The following is a 26069-nucleotide window of genomic DNA, read 5'->3' as shown; positions in this document are numbered from 1 at the left end:
GTGCTGTGGCCTGGGACCTGTGACACACACCGTCCCCTCTCATTTTTGCCTCTCTTTTCTCCTCTATTATCAAACTGTTACACTACTATTTTTATATATAACTAATTAAGCAATGGCAACAACAACAAAAAACTGTTTAATAAACGTGTCAGCTTGTATATGAGGTTCTGCTTCTGCTCCACTGTGCTTCCGTCCAAAGTCACAGCTTTCCAGAGAGGATGACAAGAACAGTCCAAAGTAAACATTAGCTTTGTAAGCTAACTAGCTAGCTAAAGTACACAACATCTAATGCAGAATTAAAAACTATAGCTCAATCACACTACTACAGAACAGAAGATAATACTTTATAAGGCCAGCTGGCTAGGTATCACAAATTGGTTGAAAGGCACAACCTATGGGCACTATACCTATTTAGCATGCATGAAAGGTTATACTGGTCTTATGAACATCCTGGTGCTTTCTACATGCATGGGGAGAGTGATTATTGCATGGCACGACAATTGTATGACAGCTCATTGTCCACTTCAAGTGTTTGTGTAGGTATAGCTCAACTCAATGTAATGTAATTACATGTATTTGTAACTTACTGTATAAGTTATGAACACATTATAGAGATAAATGGGCCCTTGCAGCAGGCCCTTTCACTTTAAACAGACAGTAATGTCATGTAGATGTTATGGCCTGCCATATCCACACTACACTTTCATTATGGTTACAGAAAGCATGCACCATGATGTTCATATAAGACATTGCATACAGTACATGCAAAAAGGGCAGAACATTTTGATACCTGACCATAATCAAACCTCTAATACCTTATATCTGTTAATATCTGATAATATTATAAGACATGTCTTGTTGGGACTTGGTAGCGATTTAAGGTCCTATTAACAAACATTAACTAACTGTTAATAAGACACTTGTTAACAATTAATAATCATTTGTAATACACTTATTATCTGTTATTCTGTATTACCTTAATTTAGAGTGCCTCCTCAAACACATAATACTGTACGTCACCACAAATTATTAGAATTATTCAATCCCCTTTATAGGAACTGACCGTCTTTGCACTCCTTCTGAATTTTCATGAAGGCCTATATCCATGTGTCCATCCAGCTCATACTGATCCCCATCTCTTAGCCATATGCATAGCTAGTAGATTTGATCAATTATATTAATTATGCAATCTCAAAGTTTACATATGCTGTTTAACAATATGAACCAATATGATTATTATTTTCCTCTATGCCTACATAATGTAAATGGTGCATTTCGGATGTTCAGAACAATAGTGCCATCTACAGTCGAAATCGAGTATGACATGCTACTGTATGAAGTCCTATGTTTTTCTGTTACATTTATTTGTAATACCGTTTACGTTGCCACAAAGCTTATGTGGTGTATTTGTATTCTTTACAAATACTCAGCCTAAGAGCAATGGACTTCAAACTGTCTTGCTGGTTTTCTCATTGGAGAGACAATAATCATGGCTTATTCATCATCATCATCATCATCATCATCATCATCATCATCATCAGGACATGCCAGGCCTGCTGACTGATGTCTCGGCAATGTGAGATGATCAAGCTTTAGGTGCTGTCCAGCCTAAATTAAGTAAACTTCCCTTTTGATTCTGCTTGAGGCCTCATTCACACGTGCACAACAAATGTTTGGTCCGTGTGTGATGTCTGATTGCAGTTTGATTGCTGCTCCAATTCATTTTCAATGGGAGTCACATGGTTTGACCAAACATTTTTGTTTGATGAGCGGGGAGCAATCAGCAATCAGCGATCAAACACAAATGTTTGATCAAACCATGTGACTCCCATTGGAAAAGCATTGTGTTGGCCCAAAAAAACAAAAAAATGACCAAACATTGCTTGATTGGCGTTTGGTACGTGTGAACTAGGCCTGAGCCTGGAGAGATATGGGAGAGGGCAGGCCACCTCCTCCTCAGAAGTAACCTGCTATATAGTCTAGTAGCCAGCCCATAGAGCCCCATTGTGAACCCGGACATGTTGAGTACACCAAGGTTTTATGTTAGAAATGTTTAGTATATGGATCCCCAGCATGTAGAAACTGCCGGATGCTAACTTGCATATGTTGAGCAATTTTCATAATTGGCATAATATGTGACCATACCAATTACAACCTATAGAAGGCAAAATATTCAACATTTCATCATGCTTTATGTAGCATGTGACATAAAGCATAAAGTGGCCAATGCCGTCATCACAAAGTGATGATGTCAGCACATTTGGGCAAGTGGGCATGGCCGTTTTAAGCCCAAAGCCCAAAACTAATGCTTGGAATGGATTCAGCATCATGAAAACCCCCTAGTTTGACACATCACATGCTACATAAAGCATGATGACATTTTGAATATTTTGCCTTCTATAGGTTGTTAATGGTATGGTCACATATTATGCCAATTATGAAAATTGCTCAACATATGCAAGTTAGCATCCGGCAGTTTCTACATGCTGGGGACCCATACTAAACATTTCTAACATAACACGTTGGTGTACTCAACATGTCCGGGTTCACTTTTTGGCTACTAGGGGTAACTAGGCTAATAGCTCTAGCTGTCACTGTGGTGTGTGACAGTCTGTCCCTTTTGCACTCTTGTAATAGTGTCATCATGGTCAAAACTCACTGTATGACCAACTGCCTATTCTTTTTTTTAAGCAATAATGCTGAAATGTTTTCTTTATTAATATTTCAAACAACTTTGAATAAATAACATCTTGAGCAGAAATACTGTTAAACTAAAATAAATAACACTTAGAGTAGCTGATGTAGTTAAAATAGTTTCCTTATCACTCCAAGTAGCCTATAGGCTACTGTAGCTTAAACTCAAAACTGCTATCTATAGTCCAGGGCTTATTACACCAAGGCAATACTAGGTTACTCCAATACCTTATTGGGCCTGAATTGGGACGGATGGAACTATGGTTGTTATTGTTATAGGGGTTGTGTCACTTTAATTTTTAGACACGGCAGTCTCATGGAATGGGAGGGGATGACAACTCACTCTGTCTGTGAGAGACATACACAACACATGCAGCTATATTTACAACCACATCATCTCCTGGGCAGTTTTCAGAAGAGGAGGGTTCGCAGGTTTTAAACATGTAGGATATATTATTGTAAGCTACGTATTATTTGCAAATCAGAGCACCTAGACTAGCTTGGTTTGGCGAGACGTACTGTAGACATAAAGGATTTATCTTAAGACGTAAGGATTTCTCCTGAGGAAAACATAAAAAGGAAACACTCACTGGTAAGACGTTACAGATAGTTTGTGAAGTAGCCTAGTCTGTCGTTTCCATCAAGGTAGTATTGCTCAAAGTGCGTATATACCTGCGTGACCTCCAAGAAAATATTTCAGCAACGTAATAATAATAATGTCTTCCTTCCTTTCTAATACAAATAGGCTAACATTCGTTTACTAAATAGTAAGTGCATTGGCTTTCAGCACCAATAAATGCCTATACAATTGCATGCAGACCATCAAGGACAGGGCACGAAATGCTGCTGCGTAGTTTGAAAATGCGACGCAAGTGATGGAGACACAGCTGTTTGTCATGACATCACTACCACTGAGATAATAATTCGACTAGCCTACTCATCAGGTCAGGATAAACGTGAAAATATGTTTGCATTTAAACTACAGTATAGCTTTGAGCAAAAAATAATAATAATAATCATAATCATAATCATAATCATAATCATAATAATACTTTGAAAAGCATGTTGTTCCCGGAAGCTGTATGGCTTGCCTGGGAGTCTGGGACTATTAAGCAAAGCATAAATTGAATGTGATTAAAAAAAGGTTCAAACAGGCTATACTGGACTAATACCATAGAATTAATGGATGTATTAATGTGTTAATGTGATCAAATGTAGTATTGAAATACTAGGGATCTAATTATGCATTTGTTTTGTTCCTGTTTTTTGTTTGTTTGTTATGTATCTTCACAATCTTCACATTTTTATTTCTTGTTAATATGTAACAAAGGCATTAAGCTATACACAAGCCTATACCTTTTCGATCAAGTTAAAAGAAAAACATATATTCTTGTAATGTCTTTAATACAGACAATTTATATTTATTCAATAAATTCCTGTATTACAGACACAAAGCTGCATTGAAACTGTTTTCATTGACTCTGTCTCTGTTTTGCAGGTGTAGGAAATGGCAACCTCACGCATCCTCATCGCGCTTTGGATTGCCATGGTCATTGGCACTGGTCAGGGATGCCCCGAACGCTGTTCCTGCTCAGACAAATATGGACGTCATTTTGCTGAATGCTCTTATAAACACTTGACTGAAATCCCTGACAGGTTGCCGACCAATGTCACTATTTTGAGCCTCTCTGCCAACCAAATCACTATTATCACACTGGGATGTTTCGAAAATGTCACCCAAGTGACTTCCCTTTGGATGGCCAATAATGCCATAGTTTCCATCGAGGAGGGCTCCCTCACACCCTTGGTTAACCTGCGTAACTTTGACATCAGCTACAATCAGATCGTAGACTTCCCCTGGGAGGATCTCCAGAACCTCACATCTCTGCAGCTGCTTAAGATGAACCACAATGAGATGGTCAGTCTGCCAAGGGATGCCTTCTCCAGCCTCAAAGACTTAAGGTCTCTCCGGCTTAATAATAACAGGTTCGTCACAATCGCCCAGGGAGCGTTTGATGGGTTGATATCCCTGTCACATCTACAGCTCTATGACAACCCATTTGCGTGCATCTGCTCCATGGACTGGCTGAGGGACTGGATCCTGAAGACCACCATCTCCGTCCCGGAGCAGAATTTCATCACATGTGAGAGCCCGCCACGACTTAAAGGGTCAATTATTGTGAAATTACCCGAATCAAAGTGCATGAGCCCTAATGTTACAATAATATCTGAGCCAAACATTCATAATACAACCCTTCATGAGGATGCCGTGTTGATCTTGACCTGTGACTTCAAGGGAAATCCCAAACCAGCAGTCATATGGAAAATTCACTCACAGAGTCAGAAGAGAGACTTAGCTTTACTTTCTGAAGAGGATGACTCGGCAGAAACAGCTGAGGCCTTACTGGACAATGACCCATTTCAAGTTTTTAGTAATGGAACTCTTGTCATATTACACCTCAGTAAGAAAGACAGTGGAAATTATAGCTGCTCAGCGACAAATGAATTTGGTAAAGCTGAGGAAATTGTCTCTTTGCAGGTGATGGCTTTACCACAGCCCACACTTGTAAAGACAGTAACCGAGGTGCCCATTTTTACTAAGATCCTCTCATCTATACAACCAGTAGCTAAAACATCTATTTTCCAAACTTTTCATATACCTAATTTGGAGAGGAAAGGTATTGTCAATGTTGTTCCTCCTTTTCCGCCCGTCCTTCCATCCGTACAACAGCCTGTAGCTAAAACATCTATTTTCCATACTTTTCATCTGCCTAATCTGGAAAGTAAAGATAACATTGATCCCTCTTTTCCACCCGTTACTGAGATAGACACTGAGCATTATAAGCTGGCACCAACTCTCCCACCGTATGCTAGCAAATGTGGTTTGACCCCCAACACCCAATACATTTCTAACCACGCATTCAACGGTAGCCTGGACGACGTCAAGCAGTACACATTTGACTTTGGTGTTATCGCTTTAGACGTGTCCGAAACAGAGGCGAGAGTGCGCATCAACCCACTGCTCATACCCAAAGTCAAGGCCAGCAGCCACCATGCCACCTCAGATGGCTTCCAGAACAATGATCCAGAGCCTCATGAGGGATCATCCCCATTAGAGGGATCCAGAAAACCTGACGCATCCTTGTATCTGTGCATTACCGCTGACCGCAAACACTCCGCTGTCCAGTGGTCCACGATTGAAGATGGCCTCAACACATATCTTTTTCAGGGTTTACGTCCTGGTACCAACTATTCTCTCTGTCTCACGTATGGAAGTCATGACTGCGAGGTCCGTGTCCTTTTCGCCACCAGGAGAAGGGTACCCAACTTATTGATCATCATCTCAGTCAGCATATGCCTCCTGACTGTGTCCACCGTGCCTCTCCTCGGGGCAACATGCTTCCACTTGGTGTACAAATACCGCAGCAAGACCTACAAGCTGATCATGAAGGCCAAGGATCAGTATCACGTTGAGAGGAAGCTCACCACCCGCTTCCACACGCCGTACACAGAGTCTCAGAGGAACATAAATGGTAGTGAGCTAGGGGAGCCTGAGTCAGATAGTAGGGATGGGGAGAAAGAGGGCGACACAGAGGGAAGTGCAGTGACAGAGTCATTCACACTGTCACAGTACAGGGGGAACATTGATGACTGTGAAGAAGGCTCTGAATACAGTGATAGGTTACCGCTAGGAGCCGAGGCAGTGAATATCACAAGTAACTACAAATATCCAAATCACTGATCTAAATGCTTAAACTTGCATAAACTTGCCAGTTGCCACTCAAGCTTATACTGCATTATGGTGCAAGTCTTTACATTCACATTGTAGGTATGTAGTGGCTGCACGTGCAAGTCCAGCAAGTGTTAGAAGTATAAGCTGCAATGTTAGATCGCCAGCAATGTGAAGCAACTAATGGTAAGGTCAGAGACATGGTTAAATGGATGTCATGCAAGGAGTAGTTCAAACTGCCCTGAGAAAAGAAAGAGTGGAAACCTACCATCCTGCCTAGAATGATAGAATCCTACCTATCATTTAAAAGTATTCAAATTTGATTGTTTTTAAACAAAGTGTTGTTTAAAGAATCAATAGGGTCTGTAGTTGAGTGGAGTTCTTTGTCATGTAATAAAGTGCACGTCCTTTGAAAATAATTGTGAAGCTAAAAGCAGAATCTCAATGGGTCTTCTAATAGTGCTCTCTATCAAGCTCGTAACATGTAGCTACACTGTAGGTCAGAGTTACAATATTATCCATGTTAACTCTGACAAGGAAAGAATCTTGAACACGTTTCAGTGTTGTTCTGTGATATACTGTACCTGCATGCTGTATTGAGTATTTCAAGGTGTACGTCAGTATTCAAATAACATTGTGGAACCTTGCCGCTGTCTCCACACTACAGTAATTCTTTCAACATTGTGTGATCCTCAATGTCAGGTCATTGTATTTTGTGATAAAGGTATAATGTATTTATTGAAATACTTCTCACTAGACACTTTCCCAAGATAATGTGCCTCAATCAATAAATCAAAGCTTTCCCAAAGAAACACTTCTTTAGTTTGACTCTTTCTCTCTCTCTCTCTCTAGACAACAGGAAAATAAATATTGATACTTGAGTAACCAAAGAATGGTTAGAAATAACTGTTAACTGTAGCTCCTAGCTACAGTTATCAGACATTGTGAAGAGTGTGCATAAATGAAAGCAGGGCAACAATGTGTCTAGTACATGTAATGCCTAGGTCATTACAACACAGACAATGTTGAAACTGGAATATATGGAATATCAAAGGAAACTGGAAAACGAATTTAACGATCAAATAAAGTTAAGTGTTTTGTAGTATAGCTACTTGAGTGAGTAGCATGCAAAATAGGCCAACATGACTCGAACACTTAGTTAGTTAGTGAGTTAGTTAGCTACATAGTTAGCTAGTTAGTTTGTATACTGACTAAAATCATATAATTACTGATCATTACTGAGGAAACGTGAGTATTCAATTTATCTAAAAACTGTTAAAAGAGAACCGTAAAAGAGAAAGTAAAGTAACATACATATCAGATCTCTTTAGACTAGCGCAGTGCCCTTTTGAGGCATGGAATTGGAATACAAGAGAACTGGGCACTTTTACAAAGTGGGCCTTTTGCAAATCTGTATGTATCTTTTATTTCATATTAACACACCAAGAAGCATCTTTTTCAATTTGTACGATGATTTGTTTCATTGTACAGAGAGAAAGGGAAATTATGGTAGAGAGTACAGGATTGCATGACAATACAGTCATGATGAGCCATATTTGAAACTGTGATGCCACGCGCAGATCTGTGCATAACGTTGTAAGCCTTCAGACTGGTAGAGCAAGCATCCTTTGATACGGGATCTCAGTTATCTGGAGTGGCTGCAGTGTCAGCGGCTGCTATGCTGCCGTCCTTGGGGCTGAGGTTGTTGTTTCCGTTTCCGAGGCTCGTCTCGGAGGAGTGCAGCTGGAAGTGCTTCCTGGAGCCCAGCAGGGAGGGGTTGTTGACCAGGGTGTAGACGAGCCTCCAGCGTGCGTGGATCCTCTTGCTGTGGGTCGCCTTGTTCTGCCTCTTCTCCTGCTGCACCATCTGGATGCCTGAAAGCAATAGGAGGAGCAGGCTGTTTAGCAGTGGTGGATAAGGATAAAGTACAGTATACACAGCCTCAAGTAAATACCTTCAAAATTACAAAGTGCATTTTCTTAGTACATTTCCACCCAAAATAGTGAACATAGCAGATCTACTGTACAAGCTCACACAGTGTTGCAGTGCGACAATTGTGAGCTTGTAGATTGGTTATTTTCACTATATTTGAAATAGGGCTTAAATGGTTCATTCATAAATACGTTTTGTAGGTTTGGGTCCCAATTAAGAGTCTGTGTCTAGAAGAAATGTAGTAGAGTCAAAAAGTACATTTCTATCTAAAATGTAGCAGAGTGAAAGTCATCTGCTTGCAAAAAATAAATCAATATTCCAAAAATGTACTTAAATACAGTATTCAAGTAAATGTAGTACACTGACAGCAAAGGCAAAATCCTCATTATTAAATGTATCCACCATAGCATCCCAATTATGCATGCGTCAGAACGTGTCAAGTTCCAATGTGTTGTGAGCTTCTGCTATTTTTGTATAGAGTAGAGATTTATTGGTGTAGTAGAGCAGGGGTTCTCAACCCGTGGGTCGCGACCCCTCGGGGGGTCGCCAAATTATTTTGGGGGGTCCCCAAATTATTTTCAAAAATAGCAGACCTACAAGCTCGTAGCGCGCCACTCGGTGGCGCGCTATGAGCTTGTAGATCTGCTATTTTTCAATAGCTAAATTATAACAATGCTTAAAACACCAAAAGGGGTTCCCGCCCAAAATGGTTTAAGGTTATTGTAGCAGTCAATTTATATTGGGGGTCGGGAGGGGGCGGGGCGGGGGTCCCGAGACATTGCCAAAGCATTTCCGGGGGTCCCCGGCCAAAAACGTTGAGAACCCCTATAGTAGAGGGAAAAAGACCTCTGGGGGACCCCGGTCAATATATGGTTTAATTGGTTATTTTAACTCTGAGAGTGTATAGTATGTAACATTTGTAAAAACAGTGAGTTAGAAATGGATCCATAATTTAACACTGAGGATTTTACTGCACTTACTTATAAATAAGTAATGGTGCATACATTTTTTCATCTCTTTAATGAATGGGTGGACACCCATTAGGTGCGGGTAGGATGACTCAGGGTAGAGTAATGTATTACCTATCCTATGAGGATTGAAAGAAAATGAAACATAACATACTGGGTGATAACAAGGGAATATATTGGTTGATATGGTTGAATATTTAACACTGAAATGTAGTGTACGGAAAATGTGTTTTGTTTTAGTTAAACCATGCGGTCATTCATTTTCTATTGACAAGGTTTGATCATAGGGGGAGCTGTGGGGAAAAGCAATAGTTCCAGAAAGTGAGGTACCAGGAACAGCTATAAAAGTACAGGTAGTAGGCGGCCCGGGGTTCCATTTTAGGTATCAAAAAGAATGTTTGGTGGTGGTTTGTGAAAGAGACTCTTTTAAGGCCAATACTAAACCATAATCAGAAATTGATAAACCACAGAGTAGTGGTCCGGGAAACATTGAGCTCTGTACGAAGATAAGTTTGGTCAAGGAACATTTCTGAGGATTTAGCTCTGAATCAATTCAGAGCTTTTGGACAAAGGGGAACCTGCTGTGCAGCTGTGGCCTCCTGACTTGAAGGTTGGGCGAGGAATATAAATTTTCACCTTTTTGAGCAATACATTGCCTTTTTATTTGATGACTTTATGGATTACTTGATTTTGGAAAATGGAAGATCTATACATTTTGGTTTGATTACTTTTTTGATACTTGACTCGAGACTTGAGACATTTAAAGGAACTTTAAATGTACTTTAAACTTTGCGTTGCGGGACTAAAAAAATTGGAGTTTGAACTTAACATTTGTTTAACTTCAAAAGCAACAGTTTTGTATTTTTCTGCAATACAGTTTGGTTACAGTATAAAGAATTACTGACGAGTACAAGCGGCCGAAATTAGTTTTCTCTGACGGATGACTGGCATCTCCCTTAGAGATAGGGTCAGAAGTTCAGTCACGCGAGAGAGACTCAGAGTAGAGTCGCTACTTCTTTGCCTGGAAATGAGCCAGCTTAGGTGGTTCGGGCATCTGGTTAGGATGCCTCTTGAGCGTCTCCCTAGGGAGGTCCTCGATGCACGTCCCACTGGGAGGAGACCACAGGGCAGACCAAGGATCAGATGGAGAGATTACATCGACTCACTGGCCTTGGAACGCCTCGTAATTCCCCAGGAGGAAGTTACTACTGATGTTGCTCTGGAGAGGGAAGTCTGACTCTGAAGCTCTCTGGTTGAGCTGTTGCCCCCATGACCCGACTACGGATAAGTGGTTGAAGATGGATGGATGGAATTACTGTCGCAGGTACAGGACCTTTATTTCTATACATTTTTTAATATAACTCAGACATACCATTTTATGTTCTGATTGTTATATTTGATCTTCTAGTGCTCAGGGGCAAATTAACTGTTTATATATGGTCTATTGGTCTTCTAGCGCTCGGGGTCTAATTGTTCAATCAATCAATCAATCAATCAATCAATCAATCAATCAATGGATCAATGTGGACTAGGCACAGTAGAGAGTAGCCGCAATTTGCAACTCTAGATTTTTTTTATAATGGGATGAATCTAGAGTTGCAATACCTTCCATTGACTCCCCATTCATCCAATTTGCGTTTGCGATCTGCTTGTATTAAACAACGTTAAACTCACCAACATTGCAGCTCTAGGCCAAGCTTGAATTATCCTCTTTCAATCTGCCGAGCTTTTGTTTCATAAAAATCCACCGTAGACATGTTATGAGAAATTCTGTGCAGGTGATTCTTTTTCCAAGTTGGAAGCACTCATCAAAGTCACTGAACGGCCCTGTGTACCACCTGTTTCGAATTTGCACATAATGCAGGAGGCAGCAGCGCGACCCGTTAATAAAAACGAGTGCTTCCAATCTCCAACACCTGCACAGAAATTCTTGACACAAAGTAGCTCATAACATGTCTACGGTGGATGTTTATGAAACAAAAGCTCGGCAGATTGAAAGAGGATAATTCAAGCTTGGCCTAGAGCTGCAATGTTGGTGAGTTTAACGTTGTTTAATACAAGCAGATTGCAAATTGGATGAATGGGGAGTCAATGGAGGGTATTGCAACTCTAGATTCATCCCATCATAAAGAAAATCTATAATAGAGATGCAAATTTGGATTGCATAATACTGAATGAACAGTTTTGCTTGTGTACAAATGTCTAATGAATATCAAAATTGATTTATACTTAGCTCAACACGTTGCTGTGTGTGTGTGTGTGTGTGTGTGTGTGTGTGTGTGTGTGTGTGTGTGTGTGTGTGTGTGTGTGTGTGTGTGTGTGTGTGTGTGTGTGTGTGTGTGTGTGTGTGTGTGAGAATCTGACCTACCTTCCTCTGCATCCCGCATTTTCTGTACAGCTCCACCACCCTGGACCATGATGTCCAGCAGCAGTCCACAGAAGGCCTTCATCACCGGGTGTGACTGGCTGACCTCAACCTTCAGGTAGTTGGTGTAGTAATGATACGCTGTGCGGGCACACACACACATTATAACGCTAGTCTGAAGACTGTAATGACTGTGAAATATGTCTTATTTACTATGAAATCGTGCATTACTGCATTTCCAGTCAGTCACCCCCAGGCACCCCTCGTGACATCACGTCAATATTAAGCCCATATATGGAGATCCGTGATGTCATCAATATTGGCCAGCAAATCTGGCCATCTGTGTAAAATATCACGACACGGTGGTGGTGGTCTCTGGTGGTCCCTGATCAACATGGTTGAGAACCACTGGACTAGATTGTCACTGCACACAGTGCACACCTGCGGGTCAAGTTTGAGGCCGTTTGGTTGGATGGCACCCAAATTATGTCCAGGATAGTCAGACAGACGACAGACAGATTTTGAGTTATAGATAGAGATATTAATAATAATAATCATTATTGTCCCGAAGGATATTAATCTTCACATGTCTGTTCAACACCCACAACAAAACAACAAATAGCACAGAAAAACATTACACAAAGACAATACAAAAACATGAGGTCCCCACTGTGTACAGAACCATCCTATCGGCGTGGCAGTTTGTTTAATGCCGCGATGGCTGAGGGGACAAAGCCCCTACTGAAACGAACCTTTTTCCATGGTAAGGTTCTGTATCTTTGTCTTGATGGCATGAGGTTGAAAAAGCGATACAGGGGATGATCAGTGTCACGTGATATTGAGAGTGCTAGCAGTGTGATGGCCTTATTGTTCATATCAGAAAGTGTTGGTGTGGGAAGTCCGATAATCTTGGAAGCAATATGGGTAATACTGAAAAGTGTGTTTCTGTTAGGCATGGACAGTACAGAGCAGGTTGAATAATGCTTTTGTACAATAGATAGATGTCATAGATTAGATAACTGATGTCACATGCTGGCCGCATGAAGTCCGACATTGGAGCTATGGCGTTCCCAAGTGGATCCCTAGATCCACCGTATTCTAATTTAGCTTTGTTTACATTTGTATGTAGTGTAATGTGATTGTTGGTACCATCTGCATGGAAATAAAAATAGAGTCCCCACACGTACTGTTTCTGTAGTTATCACTGCTCACATCATCAGTGTGCAGCAGACTGCAGACTCTATTCTTATGTTTACGCTTCATGTTTAAGCTGTTGGTCCTGCAGCTGTTCACCAGAGTGGATGTGCATGCTCTGTACGTTCCTTAATTAATGGTTGATACTATCCCCATGGTGCCAACTGCCAACAGACTCCTACATTGAAATCCCTGCCCATTCAATGGGATCATTTTAAGTTGCCAGAATAGATAACACAGAACAGACTAAACTCATGTTGTGGTTGCTGGTGGTGAGCAGTCAGTGGTTTGAGGCTTATTTAACTCTGGAAATTCTTTAGAATTTTACACTTTCAGACCCGCTCTGTCAGTTTAGTTTATTATTGTTGGAACATAATGTCATCCTGGGTTGTGGTTCAGCTGTGTCATACTCATATAGAGGGTATGCGCATGCATAAAGTGAATTTAACGTTGTTTAAAGTCATTTAATGCCATCAAATATGACTTTTCTGTTTGGATGTATGGGCTGTCAAGGCCAGAAAGTAGTTTTTTGCCACTCAGTAGGCATTCCCGCATAACTTCCGGGTATGATGATGATGTCACACGCATACCCTCTATTCCAGTCTCTCTCTCTTGACTGTCTTTCTGTCTCTTTCAATTCAGTCTGTCTGTCTGTCTGTCTTCGCACACTCGTTTTTAAGTGCTGGAGTTTTGAAGCACTCGTTTTTTGCCTCCTGCATTATGTGCAAATTCGAAACGGGTGGTATGCAAGGCCAAAAGATGAATTATTTATATCTTTTCGGACGACGTTCCTCCGCCCACTTTTCGACTATCGGCCGTTCGCCTGCAATCGGCGGTAGTCGCCGGGTCCCATAGACAAAGAATGCACTTCCGGAAAATTCCAAAAACCATCAATCAATCAATCAATCAATCAATCAATCAATAAATAAATCAACCCCTCCAACCATGCATGGGGGGCCCTTGGCCTGATGCATTTCAAACTCGGAGTCATTGAAAATAAAAAGGTTGAGAATCACTGATGTGGCGTACTGTACCTGGGTCGTATGTTTCAGAGGTACGGTGCAGCAAGCTGATGTCAATACGTCCAAGATGGAGGATGTTGTACAAAGCCGTTAGCACCATTCTCCATATGGCGACAATCAGCCCTACCACAATGTTGATCAGGTAGAGGAAATAGGTGAACAGGAACAGACTGCCTCTGTGAACAGAGTTTACAATCAATCAAGAAGTTGCTAGTCAAATCTTGAGTTATCATTTAATTTGAAGTGTGTGACGTCCACAGAGGTTTTCAACTGGTGGTCTCACTGGTCTGTGGACCACTGGTGGTCCAGGTACGTATTTCATGTGATCCCTCACTCCCGGTCATCCATTCAGTAATGTATAAAGTAAAGTTCTTCTTTTTTGTCAGGTGAAACCTGACTTTTTGTTCATATATTCTTATTTTGGAGATTTGGTATTTGTGTGATATGAAAACAGTGTAATTAAAAACACTGGAGGTCATTTGAAGAGGCTTGTTTCAATTCCAAAAGTACTTCAAGCTTACAGAAGAGGATCAGCTCATTGTTGTATGAATCACAGTACTTTGTGAAGTTCTGGATGAGTTTTCAGAAAGTAAAATATAAATGTAATTTACCTTTTGTAACCATGGAAGTAAGGTGACTCGTGAGGAGGTAGTCCAATATTTTGCACAAAATCATAACTTGCTTTCATCCATCATTCAAAATCACACCTGTGTGAACTGAGCGGTCCAACTATACATTTATTGTTATAGTTACTGTACTGTACTGTATTGTAGTGTACTGTGCGGGTCCCCGCCCCGCGTCCGAAACGGTCGAGAAATGACACAGTTACCATGTGGGGGTCCCAGGGGGCTTGTGTGGGATGTCCCGGGGGTCCCCGAAACATCCAGAGCCCCAGGAACGGCCCAGGGCTCGTACTGTAGTCAGTGTAGTGTACTCTGGGCCACTTTACTCTGTGCTGTACTGTACTGGCCACTTTGGGTGTTAAAAATAGCTAAATAGACGATCTACAAGGTCACAACAATGTCACGATGTGATGTGTTGTGAGCTAATAGATCAGCTATTTTAGAATTTCGTCGTACAAGAAGTGTGGGGGCCTGGTTGTCAGATATAACATTTTTTCCAAAAAAATAAATGCATTGTGCAGTTTAAACTCTGTTGGTGCTGTAATTTGTTTCACAGTGACCTACAATCCCAGACCCACACCTCACCACAAGAGACATTAAAGTAGAGTAGAGAAAATACCTGCTATAATATCACAAGAAGTAATAAAGCAAATACCTGTTATCCAGATCTGTGGTGCCAGCATCCTTTTTGATAAATGCAAACTTAGTGATCACGTGTTGAAGAGCTGTAGCCAATACCAACGTGACCCAGACTGGCCTGGTCTCACACACACACACACACACATGCACACACACACACGCATGCACGCACACGCGCGCGCACACACACACACACACACACACACACACACACACACACACACACACACACACACACACACACACACACACACACACACACACACACACACACACACACACACATGAATCCATGCACACAACACCTGATGAAGGCACCTCACGGTGTGCTACTGTTTCTGTTATTTTGTTATTTACTAATATTGCTGCTAGGCCTATTGTTACTTCATTCTATCTATCTTTAAACTTACACTCAGGATTTGTCTGTATAGAAGGCAATTAATAGAAAACAAACTGACGTTTAACCACTTGCATTCATATTCTGGGGGAAACATTAGCCAAAAATAGCAGATCTACATGTGAGCTTGTAGACTGGCTATTTATGGCAAGGAGATTTTGGGCTCTATTTTCGTCCATGCTAAACCCCTTATCCCTAAACTACTTACCCCGGTTTTTACTATTTTGAAAATAGTTTTGGAATAGTTCAACTAGCCGACAACTGAGCTTGTAGATTGGCTATTTTCACTATTCAAAAATGCTTTTCAAAATAGTAAAAAAGGCAAAGTAGTTTAGGGATAAGGGGTTTAGCATGGACGAAAATAGAGCCCATTATGTACAGTAGATGGAAAAAAGAGTTCAGTTGCAACTCAGGTCAGTTTTTCTAAGAATAAAAATGTTAGGGGTTAGCTCACCATGCCTTTGCAGCCATTTGGAAGAGAATGAGGTTTCGGCCATAGACGATGGGGATAATGATCAAGAAAACAAAAAACACGAAGCAGATGAAGAACACGAGAGTCTGGATTACCATTCCTGTCAAGAAAATGCAAAATAATCAATCCATCTAAAAACCATCAATTGGGATAATTCATAGTCAGCGCACTGCACACAGATCAATAACTGAACTGTCGATATATATCTTTAAAACATTTGAAACGGCACTGTGATCTTTTTACGTGCTGGCATGCTTTGTGATCAACTTGTAGGGGGTGTTGCGTGTCCCATGAGATTACATTAGTTTGTGCATGGCATGCCTGTCACACTGTTGCCCAAGTTTACTTGACTGGTCCTCACTGTCATCTAATGATGAATTTATAGCCAAGTGTTATATCATTAGGAACGTTATTCCATAGTTCCACTTCTATTCCCAGGATGAGTGCTCATAGGTGGAGTGGTGAGGAGGGTCAGTATCATTCTGAACGATCACCAGAGCCTACCGACCCTACACCTACCCGCCTATATGAGCACTCATCCTTGGCCTAGAAGTGGAGTTGTGGAATACCCTCTTTAACTAATGATATTACACTTGGTTAAGTCATAGTGACTTCACCATTAGTAATGCTGAGGACCAATGATGAATGAGTTCACGATAAATTTGTGATGAATTAATGGATGAGTTCATCATTAATTCATCAATAATGTATTATGTGTAGTCGTGTATGCATTTGCCCCCTCAAGGTAAGTTAAGTGTTAAGGATGAAGTATATCTTAGGTTGATTTTACCTAGGGAGATGATTGCAGCCTGGTACCCTGTCAAGCCCATCCAGCACACAATGCCAGGGTTGGATGGGTGGATTGTTTTCTGGCTGTTATAAATACTGTAAATGTCTCCCTTATAAAGTCCTTTGAGGTTTGATCTGAAATGGAGGAAGAGGAATATCCAGTGATCATTGATGTGACACATGATGGTTCTATAGTCCAAACACAGGAAAATCATCCAAAGGACTTTTTTTTCCTTTTTGTCGTGAAACCTGACAGCTCATGAAATGTACAAAACCTAGTCATACATGAGTCATAGGGAGGACCTAGTCCTGATTGGCTGCCACACATGCTGCTGTCATGTATTGGTTACTCAGGTCACATGACCAGGAAACAGAAAACAAGAAGCAGGTAACAGAAATCTTTAGAGACAGACACCCAATGTAATGTAATGTAATGTTATGATTGAGACCGGCCAGTTGAGAGGAGCGTTCGTTACTAAATAAAGAAACCAGCGCTTCTTTCACCTGACAAATATCACTATGTGATCATTTCTTGTTTTTTTACATGTACACTTAACTAAAATCACACTGCGGATTCCAATACGATCGTCACAGTTTGATAATGGGGAGATACAAATGTTAGCTGTGAGTTGTGATAGTCAAAAGTCCTAGGCATTATTCAAATACTGTATTTAATGATACAGCAGGTTAATTCGGCCATGTCATATGATATTACATAGATTACACCACAAATAAATGTTGGTATTAAAACCACAAAGGAAACAAACGTTCAGGCTTAGATACACCTGCATTATTTCTTGACAAAATTAAAACGAAGTCTACTGCTAAAAATGGTTATGATTACTTAATAAATATACAGTATGAATGAAAATTAACTATCGGAGGGATGTTTGGCATACAATATATCGGTGATCAATTTAAATGGATTGTACACTTCTAGATCTGCATGAGGAATCAAAGTAGCTACTAACCTATGAAGTACCATTGATCGCATGAGCATGACCAGACTGACGATACACGATAATGTCATCGCACACAGGTAGCACACTGTCAACGACAATAGCATGGTATGAAGGGAGAATAAAACAGATCTGCATGAAATACAAGATATAGTGTCCATATTCACATAACATCCCATAACAACGGATTGGTCCGAGGGGGGCAATTCAAAGAGTTGTAAATTTGGTTCAGTTGACATCCATCCAATGCAAACAATTACCCACCTTCCAACAACCAAGTATAGAAAGTCACAATTTGGACAACCTCCATTCTGTCGTCAGAGAGGACGATGTCAAAGCCAAGCAGCAGGAAGGCGATGTTTTCATCAATGCCAGCACGGACAATATGGAGAGTAGGAATAACCTGAACGACCAGCAACAATGCCATCTGAAAGGTGACATGTTGTACATTTACAGAGTTGTAGGAGCTAATGTTATTTTAATTCACACACACACACACACACACACACACACACACACACACACACACACACACACACACACACACACACACACACTATAAGATGAGACTAAAAGGGTAATACAGTGGTCTAGGTCAGGGGTTCTCAACCCGTGGGTCGCGACCCCTCGGGGGGTCGCCAAATTATTTTAGGGGGTCCCCAAATTATTTTCCAAAAAAAAAAAAAAAAAAGATTTTGTTTTTTTATTTTTTTTTCACGATTTTTCAAAAATAGCAGACCTACAAGCTCGTAGCGCGCCACTCGGTGGCGCGCTATGAGCTTGTAGATCTGCTATTTTTAAATAGCTAAATTATAACAATGCTTAAAACACCAAAAGGGGTTCCCGCCCAAAATGGTTTAAGGTTATTGTAGCAGTCAATTTATATTGGGGGTCGGGAGGGGGCGGGGCGGGGGTCCCGAGACGTTGCCAAAGCATTTCCGGGGGTCCCCGGCCAAAAACGTTGAGAACCCCTGGTCTAGGTGCAAGTGTATTGTATTCTTGGATAACTTACATGGTAGATTGCCACAAAGGCAACAAATGCTGAGATGGACAGCTTGAGGGGAAAACGGAATACTAGAAGAAAAATTGCATTTTTACTAACTATAAAAACTCAAATAGTTACAGTTATTACATTACACAACACTACTACAACAACAACAAAAACAAAACAAATGTTTGTTCGGAAAGACTCACCTTTCTCTGGAGTGTAAATGTAACTCTTTAGTGTATCAGCTACTTGTTGAGACAGTGTTGGTTTGTCTGTGTTTGTAGAGCTGGACAGCACAGGGAAATCATATTTAAAGGGTTTGTCTGTGTTTGTAGAGCTGGACAGCACAGGGAAATCATATTTAAAGGGTTTGTCTGTGTTTGTAGAGCTGGACAGCACAGGGAAATCATATTTAAAGGGTTTGTGTTTGTAGAGCTGGACAGCACAGGGAAATCATATTTAAAGGGTTTGTCTGTGCTTGTAGAGCCCCCCCCCCCCCCCCCCCCCCCCCTTCTGTTTAGTCTAGAACCGGAGGTCTCTATAACTTGGGGTCATGTGATCAGTGACATCACGAAGGTGTACTCTGCAGGCCAAGAGGTACACCATTGTGATGTCACTGATCACATGAGCCCATAGTTCTATACCTCCAGTTCTAGGCTAAACAGAAGTTATTTGTTCTTCCTTTTCTAAGATATATTAATGATATAGTTCAATGTTGAAATGAGTGGTATTCCCCTTTAAAGTGAGCCATTTGATCCAGAAGTGCATTTCACAGTTCACATTTCACTATTACTATACTGTTAGTAAAGTAATAGGCTTATATACTTTTTACTCATATGAAGAAAATCAACATAAGTACTGTACTCCAATAACATGAGAGTAAATGTATCTTATATGTTCACCTGGGGGTTGATGACTTTTTCTTTAGAAGGGATTTCACATAGGCTGTGTAGTAGCTGCTGTCAAGGTCCTTGGAGCAAAACACGGAATATTTCTTATTGTAAGTCAACTCTTTCTGCTTGGTACTCATACAGCTCCAGACATTCACAGCTGCACAACCACAGCCCTTTACTACAGCTCACTGAGCAGCCCCACTACAGCTGGTTTGCTATATAATGGCCCTATCTTGGGTGCCGCCTTACCCCTTATTTATGACAAAAACTTTTAGGCATTTTCTTTGTATTTGGAAACATATTTTAAAAATAGTTAAAATAGCCAAAATCGACACATTGTGAGCTTGTAGATCGGATATTTTAAAATGTTTTTCAAAATGTTTTTCTACTATAACTTTACCAAAAAATAATAATATCGAAAACATATCGTGTGTGTGTGTGTGTGTGTGTGTGTGTGTGTGTGTGTGTGTGTGTGTGTGTGTGTGTGTGTGTGTGTGTGTGTGTGTGTGTGTGTGTGTGTGTGTGTGTGTGTGTGTGTGTGTGTGTGTGTGTGTGTGTGTGTGAAATGGTGTGCAAATCTTATTTTTATGTTCTAAACCCCATATACTTAGTTGACTGGGGTACCCCAGGGGTTTATACTTAGTACCTTTTTTCCCCCCTCTACACAAAATCACTTTGAATATTTTTGCAGAATGTTTCGCTATTAAGAACAGAATAGAGACGCTACAGTTCATGTGTTTAAATTACATAAAGAGGCATTTTGAATTAATGCAACATTGTTGTCCACGTCCAAGATGTACCATAATCAGACTTTTCTCACCTCTTCACATTTGGGTCCTTTGACAAATAGCAAAGGAAACTGCACACAGAGGAATGCCAGGCAAGCCAATTGTGGGAGACTTGCAAGCAGGGCATAATACTTGTAGAACTGTGGAGAAGAAATCGGACAAGTGCTAAATAAAATCATGAATGTCCTCATCGATTTGTGAGTGATTATGGTGAATATAAGGTGAAATTATGGGCCTCTCTTGGATGTCTTACCTCAGGAGTTTTGGGACAGTCAACCTTCTGCCAGAGTAAGACTCCAAAGTGGCTCAATGAAAGCAGCCCACCAAGCGCATAGCCTGCATTGTTTTGCAGTGTACCACTGACTATTAATGGGTAATATAGAACTGGATAGTAAAAGATGGCAAGAACCTTCATGTACTCTGAAAAACAGAATGTGAGATATATAATATTTCTGTTTGGGCAACTTCCTGTATTTGGGTCTAAGCTAAACCAAGAAATACAGTAGGTATTTTTCTATAGATAAAAGACCAAAACACGTGGTCTTCTTCACCTTTGATATTTGCCGGAGTGTCTTTGGAGAAAGGGAGTGGGTCGGGAGAAAGCACTAACACTGCCAGCTTGCTATAGATCAGCCCAAAGACGGCCATTGCTATGGCTTTGTTCTGGGTCTGGTCTAGGAAGTTGACTGGACTGTGGATATGAAGATCATTCAGCAATGAGACAATGTAAAATCCTATGGCATGTAATCATCGTTACAACCATCATGATTTTATTTATGACTTGTACTCACCAAAAGATACTAGCAGATCCTCTGGTAAACCCCTGGCATAGTCTGTTTTTCCTTGTGAGGGCTGCCAGGATTAGCATGACAACAAACTGCGGGAAACATACAGTACATGTATAAAAACATGGAGCAAATCCCTCTGTTTTTAAGAGCAAAGAAAAGCCAGCCAGCCTTATCAATCTGCTTTTGCAATGCATATTGCTATTGCCCCAGTGATATTTGTATGGCTATGGAAGGCTACTAATTCATAGCCTAGTACTTTGTCATCACAAAAAAATACAGATGTTCGAACTAGATATGCAGCGATATATCGGCCACATATTGGTAGGTATCGGTCAATATCAGTATCGGCAAATAAAGCTGACATTTACCGATGGCAGTAGCGATTGCTGTGTTGGTTATCCGGTTATCTGTAGCCTACCAAACTGCAGATTGTTAAGTTATTTCTAAATTCTTATAATTAATATTTATTTGTTCCCCTGGCACAAAAGGGGGAAATAATAACTAAATAAACAAATATCAGTATATCAGTATCGGCTATCTGCTAAATATTGATATTTTATTGGTATCGGCCATGAATTTCCATATCAGTGCATCCCTAGTCCATGTGTTTTTGGCAAGCGATGCATTCTTACAAAGAAGTATAAATTGGGCTTTATACTTTTACTGTCCAAGGCACAACAGTAAATACGTTAAGTCACTGTGTGCCCCCATTAAATGATGCTCACAAAAGCAACTTAATTTCCAGAAGTACAACCCATAAACATTGACCTAGAAATGTAATTATTTTTCCGTGAACATAGAGTTCCATGACCAAAGTAGAACATCCATTCAGTGTAATTGGAGAAGGGCAAACTGATGATGGCAATCTTTATTCAATTTGTCTAAGGTCATTGCAGCCAACATGATTCACCAAGATTGAATGGAATGAAAACAATAACCACTGACTTACTGAGCAATAAAACAGAAACCATGGCCCCAAGAACTATATGCTCGACATGTTTAATAATTATGTAACCTATGGGAAAACAAAGTTGTTAGTGAAATGTTGCATTGAGATTAGGCTCAAGTGCTCGCTGTGTTTCCATGGCACACTAATCCACATTAAGGCGCTAATGTTCGCTTATGGTTCTTAAGGCTTTTCACCTCCCTCACCTTATACTTACAGATATTGACAGTATGCATATATTGAAGAGCGTGTCATCTGCTGTGGGGTCACATGGTAGAATCACTCTGAAATGGTAACAGAATAGTAGCTGCAAAGAAATAACCTTCAGCACTAAACAACACCCACCAAGTTGTTTTGGGTTAAAAAAAAAAACCAAAAAAACATTGTCAACTAGAAAAAGTGCACCTCGGGGCACAGGTCTCCACCAGAGCAGGTCAGGTTGTGGCCTCCTGGTGGCGCTATAATAGGCCAATGGGAAAATGGTGCCATTTGTTCTTATGCCTTTGATGGCAATTGGATGATTTGAGGCATTTTGTTCCAAAAATGTGTTTTGCTAAAATCCACCTGTTAGTGGCGCTATAACAGGCCAATGTGAAATGGGTGGGATATATTCCTCAGCCTAGTAGGACAGTGCGTGAAAGATTTCATGTAAATTGCACGCTGTGTTCATGATTTGAGGCTTTTTGTTCAAAACGGGCCAGTCCTGCAAACTTTGAAAGCCAATGTTAGCCAATTAGGATGGAATATGAAATATCGGACAGATCCGTCTTGAGCACATATGACTATTTGCGGGGAAAAAATGTGTTTTACAAAAGTCGGCCTCCTGGTGGCGCTAAAACAGGCCGTTCAGGCCTGTTCATTTGGGGCAGAGGTTCATCATTGGCATGGATCGGGCCAATGGTGCCGGAGATTAGCTGGTAACGGAATGGACGGACACACACACGGACGGACACACACGCGGATGGACGGACAAAACATACTCTCTCCCCATGCCTTCGGCCTGGTGGAGACAATGACATACTGTAAGTATATGCTGTCTTTAACCACTTTCAACATGACATCCCTGTTTTGGGAATTATCATAGCCTACATCACATTACATATATATATGTAAATTCTTACATATATATATAATATTTACAAAAATAGTAAAAATAGAAGACCTACAAGCTCACAACACATTGTGATGCGACATGTGAGCTCGTAGATTTGCTATTTTCACTATTTATCATACGACAATTAAACTCATCAGAAACCTCATTGTCATCATAGAAAGGCTAAATTAGCTTGGATCGAAACTGAACACTTGCATTGTAGGTCAATATACTGTACAGTACTTATAGACTATAGGCATAGACTATACCTTGTGTTGCTAGTAACGTTTATTTTTGTGTATGCAAGCTGCCAACAAAGTTTACATGGCAATTTATCACAAGTTCATTCTTATAAGGGTAGTTATAGTTGTGTTGCAGTATTACAAATGATTATATTAAATTCAGTATGAAAGGTAATTTGTATGATCAGAACAGTAGTTTATTAGCTAATGTGTTGCCCATAATTCTGTCAGTGGTGCAACGATGGATGGATCATGGAAGCATAAATGTTCAAACACTATTGAAAACATTATTACCACCTTTCTAAAGAACAAATGTACTCTATGGTTGTAAAAGCTGAAGTAATTTCATCCATCCTGATCTAGCATTCACAGATTTATTTTGAACATAATTGTGTCAGGCCACAGAACAGACAACCTCAAGTATTTACCTCCATATACACATTCATCAGATCATCACATTACAATTCACCAATGTTCCGATATTCACACTTGTATCATACTTACTCTTTTGGTGGCTTTGTCGGTTCGAGGCTGTTTGTGTACCAATCAGAGTAGTCATAATAGCTATATTCAAAAGGCTCAGGCTCAACTTTGGTCTGATTCATCGTGGCTCTTTGTTCAATGTAGACCAGATGAAGGCTTGGCTAGGAAAAGAGCCACCTGCCTTCAGGTCGATTTGTATTTCCCTGAAATAAAGATTTCAGAATTGCCTCCTTCCAAAGACACTCAACCCGATGGTTGATGAAACCACAGAGATTCCTCAGCTTCTCAGGTACTGCACAGTTGTTGACGAGTACCATCAGGTAACCACCCACTGTTGTGCTGGTGATGTAATGAGGCTGCATGGGTGAGAGTTTAGCCGTAACACCCAACACATTCCAATGAGCATTGGAGTCTCACTACAGATTATACAGCAACTACAAATCAGGGAGGCACTTGAGCAGTTTGCAACGCCAGTACATGCACAGTGAAAGAATGCGAGTGCACACCTCCAGCTATGACAAAAAGTTACAATCTATTTGTGTAAGGGTGTGGCAATTGAGCCAAATCGAATTTGGTGGTGGTGCATGCAACATGTGCATCTCCTTGAAGAGCAATAACAATGTATGTGATCTGACATGCAGCATTTCCATCCCAAACATCTTCACCGTAAATTCTTAATGCTTTGGTTTGTAGTATTTGCCTTTTCCAGTGTCTGTTCTATCTAAACACATTCTAAACGCTGTATGTTGCATTACTCTCAGTCTGGAACAGCTCTCAGTGGGATTTCTTGATGAGCTTATACTGTAGACCTACTGTAGGTCAACATCATTCTAGCACTGCAAACAGGGTGTTAAATCGTATGCCTCCACATGCCCATTGCCCAAGAGGCTAATCTTATAATGCGATGAAAAAAAACAGTGAAAACCTCTTTTGCAAACAGGAACCACCTTTGTGTCAAAAGGGTTTGAATGAGAATGAGGGGGAAGGAGAATGTTGATTGCTTGACCTTTAGTTGATGCCATCCTGTTACTGTAGATATACTGCAATTATATTGCATACGATGACAGTTAAAAGGTCTACAAACATCCATATTGTGGGCCTCATCAGACAAAGGAAAAGGCTATCATTTCAATTTGCTCTCATCATTTCAAATGAATATGTGCACTTTAAAATCTGTCTCTTTCCCTTCCAGGGTGCAGCTCAGTATTCCTCAGGAGTTCAAAGTTTGCTAATCTGGGTCGGTGACGCTTGCTCACATGATGGAGGCCTGAAAGCGCCCGATGATCTGCTCAGTAGATCTTCTGAGTACGTAGACTGAGTCTAGCTGTTTCCATTTAAAAATAGCAAGGCCTCTAACAAAGAAGAAAATCTGGTTGCTATTTGTAGAATATCACACGTGAATGATTGTACTTTAGTTTCCATCAGAACAAAACAAAGAGAAAAGCAACTTTCCTCTTCTTTTTTGGCCAAACTGAACTGCATTTATCTGGTGCTATATTCTATAAAGTAGAATTTGATGTCTTCTCAAGTGGTTTGGTAGGCAGAACAAAACTGTACTCTACTGAGTGACACCTTTACTTTTAAGGAGGTGTGCCATCACTCACTTCAGCTATGGCTGTTTTGCACATTTCATTTGAAAGTCTCAAAGGGAAAAAGTTAAAAAATAAAACAGGTTCCTGAATGTAAGATACAGTACTCTAGGGCTATATACTATACTATATGGCATAGATATGGAACGTCTTACTCTAGTAATTCAGCAAATTCACATTTAAAATGTCTCTCCAACCCTCAGGCATTGATTAACAAAGTTTAGGGCAATCATTTTACAAGAAATGAAACGAAATTAACCAAGCAATGTTTTGTGAAATGAAGCAGCAGCTTCTCAAACCTATGAATGTGCAAACCAAGCAGTAATATATATACTACCCTGTCCTAAAAGAAAGCCAAGCAACCAAGTCCATTGCAACAAGGAAATGGACCATTCATATTTTAACAAGATAAATGATTGCCTTTCCGAGAAAGTATTTCCCTTCCCTGCCCCTGATATTGGGCTGAGCTAAATGA

At 40.5% G+C, this 26069-nt stretch overlaps 2 protein-coding genes across 2 annotated transcripts; one reads left to right on the top strand and one right to left on the bottom strand.

Moving 5' to 3' along the window:
* The first annotated feature begins 3141 nt into the window (after positions 1-3141).
* Positions 3142-7198, top strand: LOC306920305 (immunoglobulin superfamily containing leucine-rich repeat protein 2-like). Its single transcript, XM_079497020.1, has 2 exons — positions 3142-3286; positions 4193-7198. The coding sequence occupies exon 2, from the start codon at positions 4202-4204 to the stop codon at positions 6434-6436; it is 2235 nt and encodes a 744-aa protein (XP_079353146.1). The 5' UTR covers positions 3142-3286; positions 4193-4201; the 3' UTR covers positions 6437-7198.
* Positions 7199-8065: 867 nt separating this feature from the next.
* On the bottom strand, positions 8066-24127 carry LOC306919726 (receptor for retinol uptake stra6-like; the record flags this gene model as incomplete). Its single annotated transcript, XM_079496280.1, has 17 exons — positions 8066-8298; positions 11693-11830; positions 13918-14081; positions 15184-15285; positions 16019-16136; positions 16827-16960; positions 17797-17872; positions 18049-18211; positions 18797-18858; positions 18979-19058; positions 19675-19742; positions 20486-20593; positions 20707-20873; positions 21005-21144; positions 21245-21330; positions 22405-22471; positions 24027-24127. 17 exons carry the CDS (start codon positions 24125-24127, stop codon positions 8066-8068), a joined length of 2007 nt encoding a protein of 668 aa, XP_079352406.1.
* Between the last annotated feature and the right edge of the window lie 1942 nt (positions 24128-26069).

This window comes from Electrona antarctica, assembly GCF_951216825.1.
Source record: "Electrona antarctica genome assembly, chromosome: 3".
In the NCBI taxonomy this organism is placed as follows: Eukaryota; Metazoa; Chordata; class Actinopteri; order Myctophiformes; family Myctophidae; genus Electrona; species Electrona antarctica.
Note: the sequence above shows the minus strand (reverse complement) of the source record. Positions and strands in the feature narration are given on the sequence as shown.